This window comes from Cibotium barometz, chromosome 5 (assembly GCF_041138505.1).
Source record: "Cibotium barometz isolate CiBa-2024 chromosome 5, ASM4113850v1, whole genome shotgun sequence".
NCBI classification, from domain to species: domain Eukaryota; kingdom Viridiplantae; phylum Streptophyta; class Polypodiopsida; order Cyatheales; family Cibotiaceae; genus Cibotium; species Cibotium barometz.
The window spans coordinates 27154994-27159638 of record NC_141050.1 but is presented as its reverse complement, the minus strand read 5'-3'; the positions used below and the strand labels follow the sequence as shown (position 1 = coordinate 27159638).

The following is a 4645-nucleotide window of genomic DNA, read 5'->3' as shown; positions in this document are numbered from 1 at the left end:
TCTTGGACCACATGAACACCACTTATGCTCTCTAATGTTTATTAACCCTTATAATTTGAAACACCTTTAAAAGTGTACCAAGTACAGTGCAGTCAATAACCTACGCACTTATGCTCTCTAATGTTTATTAACCCTTATAATTTTAAACACCTTTAATTCCTTTAGTGAAGTGTACCAAGTACAGTGCAGTCAATAACCTACGCACGATAAAGACATAGACACTCTTTCATAATAATGAATGACCTTCTCTGAGGCTCTCCCTCTCCTCGATTTTGCTCTACATTGCCCACAAATACAAGCAATGCTCCTCTAGATGCCAATTGGATGTTGAAATCATTAAAGACATAACATCTACCTAATGATAAACCAATCCTACACTAATCACAACACTAATCTACTCTAATGACATTGTGAATCTAAGGTGGATAAAAATGAAAGAGACTCATTGAGTGTGTGCTAATTAAGTTTAGACTCAAGTTCAGTTAGGTTACAAGATAGAAACTTGTACTCATAAAAAGACTTGAGATGTTGTGCTTGTATTCCATTGTTTGAAATGTTCTCCTTTTATATGAGGAGAGTACAACTTGGCCTTTCTCTTGCATGTGGGATAATTCTCACTAGGTGATGTGGCTTCTCACACTCACTCCGTATTTTCCTTGTGCTCTTTGGCACCATATTTCTCAACACCCCCCTTGGTGCCAAATCTTCGGGCTACTCAAGGCGGTTGGATGTCGGTTACAAAGTCTTGTTTGACTTTACTGTCTACATTCCCCTATGTGCTATGAGCAACTTTGGCCCATGTGCTACTTTGGCCCTTCCCCCCCTTAATGCTACTTTGGCTCTTATGTGAGGGATGAATTTCTAGCTTGGGTACATCATTGGTCCCAGAGGCTGGTTACAATTTTTGTAGGAAGTAGGCTTTACAATTTTTTTGTAGTGAGATGAATTTTTGATGTGAGACTTTTGCCACTTTTCTTTCTTCATTTTTCTTGAAGCCTTCATGTTCGGTGCTACCTACGCTTGCATACTCATTTGGTTGCAACATTTTTACGAGGGATTTTCTCTTCATTTTCACACACTCTAGCATGCTCATTTGGCCTCTTTTACAAAGATTTTTATGAAGAGAAATTTTTGATTCAAGTCAAGTTGCACAATGTCTTTTGATGAAGATTGTTAAAGCTTTTACTAAGATTGATGATATTTGTGTCTTTGTCAATGAGATCTTTGATGCCAATGAACCACACATGACATGCCCATGTAAACAAACCCTTAAGAAGGGCTCTTTTAAACCAATAAATAGCCTTATCTCTTTCCTCTCTTTTTTAAAAAAAGGAAAAAGTAAATGTGTGGCTGTGGTCAGCGTTTTTTTTTCTTCCTTCTTCTTTTTCTGATGTTGCCCACCTGTGCAGCTGCTCTAGATTTGAGCCTGATGAGCTCGCGTTGTAGACGAATTTTACTGCACTACAAAATCGGTGTGTCTCGACCTTCTCTCTATGCGTATATCAACGCCTCCTCTTCTCTCTTCCCTTTCGTTGCCACCTCTGCTCGGATCTCACCATTTGTTCTGCTCAAGCTCTACCTATGTCTTGTTCTCTCTCTATCGTTCACAGTGTGCTTCAGGCCGTTGTTGCCAAAGCTTTCTCACAGTTGTGCACGCTGGTGCTCTTACTGCTACTTCTAGTTTGTTGCGTTTGTGCCCGTCCCCCCATTTGTTCGTAATAGAGATGTTGTGCTTGTATTCCATTGTTTGAAATGTTCCCCTTTTATATGAGCAGAGTACAACTTGGCCTTTCTCTTGCATGTGGGATAATTCTCACTAGGTGATGTGGCTTCTCACACTCACTCCATATTTTCCTTGTGCTCTTTGGCACCATATTTCTCAACATTGGAGTCATCACCTTCTTGTTTTCCTCATTCTAGTCACACTCTCATAACTCATCAAGGGTGACCTCTTCTCAAGATCGGTTTGTCTTTAAATGTGCCCCTTGTGGATAATTCCCTCCAAGCTACAAGGCCACCTCTTCTCTAGCGTCCATTGATTATTGGTTATTTTAGGAAGGTGACATTAATCTCTCTTATTCTTTGTTAGATTTCAACACAAATCTATGTGTCATCTTATGATTGTAAATAGGAATATCAAGAGAGAATTATCCTCCAACTCCTTTAATTATCTCAACTTGCTAGAAAAGGCGTCACACATTTATATTAACTATGACTTGAGGAAGGGTGCTTTTCGAAATGTCATCGCATTCCCCATTACATTTCCATCATATAATAATTAGCCTTTTCACATTAAGGCTTTTCATGGTGACCTTGGACTACATCCAACCTTTTTCAAGACATCAGGCTTTTGTGGTTAAATCCTTCAAGTCGATCTCTGCCGCTCCACATCTCCAAAGGCCCACCAAGGTATGTGATTGTGCTCTTGGCCTTGAGCAATGTAGAAGGCCGGTTATAGTGACCCCAATCCACACCAATCCACATCTATTACATATTAACGAGAGACATATATTATGCCAATGTGGCAAGCTGGAGGAGATCTCTGCCGTTCCATATCTCCAAAGGCCCACCGAGGTAACACACGCATGTGATTGTGCTCTTGGCCTTGAGCAATGTAGAAGGCCTGTTATAGTGACCCCCATACACACCAATCAACATTTATTACATATTAACGAGAGACATCTATTATGCCAATGTGGCAAGCTGGAGGACACATCCTGCAAAATCCCTCGCAATTCAATTTTTACCTCGATCGTCCAATCAATCACTCATCAACTCAAGCGGTCGATCTCAGTTCGATTGCTTTCAATGCCTAATTCATCCAATCGACAAGCTCATTAACTCAAGCGATTGATCTGAGTTCGATTGCTTTCAATGCCTAATTCATCCAATCGACAAGCTCATTAACTCAAGCGATTGATCTGAGTTCGATTGCTTTCAATGCCTAATTCATCCAATCGACAAGCTCATTAACTCAAGCGATTGATCTGAGTTCGATCACTTCAATGCCCAATCATGCAATCAATTATCTCACATCCAATCATCCGATTGTAAGATACAATCGTTGGGTCGAATATCCGATCAACCAACTGCTCGTGCACAGACTCAACATCGCCTTTGCGGCCATTGCATTTGATTTGCTTCAAGTCATCGCCCTTCTTTAGATTCCAGTCGCTCCTCTTGCCCCACATGAGCCCTTGCTTGGCTCAATTGCTCATACGTAAAGATAGCTAGCTCTCTCATGTCTGTAGACGCTACACTTGGGCTGTTTCAAATTCTCACCAGAGATAAGCGTCACCTACTCTTTAGAACAAAGAGAGAGAGAGAGGCGTCTACAACAAAGAGAGAGAGAGAGAGAGAGAGAGAGATCTACGTTATGTTTCTCATTGCAGGTTATTTGGGGATTTGTGTAGCCTGAGAGAGAGAGAGAGATTTCGGTCTATGAGGGCATGTTGTGTGTGTGTGTGTGTGAGAGAGAGAGAGAGAGAGAGAGAGAGAGAGATCTGACTTTCTGAGTGTGGGTGTGTGTGAGAGAGAGGGAGATGGGTACTAAGCCCGCTTCCTAACGCCCAACTTTAAAAAAAAAAAAAAAAAAGAGAGGGAGATGGGGGGAGAGAGAGAGAGAGAGAGAGAGAGAGAGAGAGAGAGAGAGAGAGAGAGAAAGAGCTTTTGTGAGTGTGGGTGTATGCGTGTGTGTGTAAGAGAGAGAGAGAGAGAGAGAGTAGGTGTGTACATGTGTGAGAGAGAGAGAGAGAGAGAGAGAGAGAGAGAGAGTTTAAACATTTGAGAGAGTGTGTGTGGTTGGGAGAGAGAGGGAGAAGATCATGTGCATGTGTGTGTGTGTGAGAGAGACAGAGAGAGATGGCTAGAGAGAGGGAACCGGTTCTTTTCTGGAACCTCACGGGTATGTTCTACACGTTCATATTTCTTCAGAATGTTCCGGATACACGTGGTTATACCCAACGCCGTTCGAGGGGAGCTGCGTGTGAAGATCATCTCGATGGTGTGATCCTTCTCGGAAGGTGACGAGTCTTGACTTTCATTGTGCAGGCGTTTCCACGATTCACTTTGATTTTCTATTCAGCGCGTTCATGATGTCTTCGCAGGTGCAACAGCAGCAGCAATACAGGGAGCAAGAGATGAAAGGGGTGCAGAATGGAGAGCCCGCGATGGGCATACCCTACGCATACCCATCAATAACAGGAAGCTATGGGGGTGTGGGGCAGCAGCATGTGATGGTGCCCCCTTACCAGCAGGTGCCTTTGCAGTATTTTGCCCGCGAGAATCCATACCAGCAGGGCATGATCCCGCCCAGTGCCCTCTTCCATGTGCCCCCCCATGGCATCCCGCTTCAAGAAACTGTCTTCCGAGACACCCCCGCCCCTTTCGAATGCCCCCACTGCGGCACCCCTGGCCTCACCTCTGTGAAGTAAGTCAAACCCCCCAACCTCATTGCTCATTAGCATCTTGTTTTTTCATTTGCTCGTGTCTTTGATTGCTTGATTTCCAAATGTTGATTTGTTCTGATTTGCCCCCAACTTTGCTCATGTCTTCCCAGGTCTCATGTCTTTGTTTGCTTGATTTCTAAACGTTGATTCGTTCTGATTTGCCCATGTTGGTCGCTCAAATTTGCACATGCCTTCCC

At 43.1% G+C, this 4645-nt stretch overlaps 1 protein-coding gene across 3 annotated transcripts in view; it reads left to right on the top strand.

The window, feature by feature from the left end:
• Positions 1-3888: 3888 nt before the first annotated feature.
• LOC147638304 (GSH-induced LITAF domain protein-like) overlaps positions 3889-4645 on the top strand; it is a 5284-nt gene continuing 4527 nt past the window's right edge. Inside the window, exons 1-2 of one of the 3 annotated variants that reach the window (XM_086798216.1) lie at positions 3889-4022; positions 4107-4429. In XM_086798216.1, the coding sequence (XP_086654342.1) occupies positions 4140-4429 (290 nt within the window). In that variant the 5' untranslated portion in view covers positions 3889-4022; positions 4107-4139. The other 2 variants (XM_086798217.1, XM_086798215.1) reach the window with 2 other exon arrangements.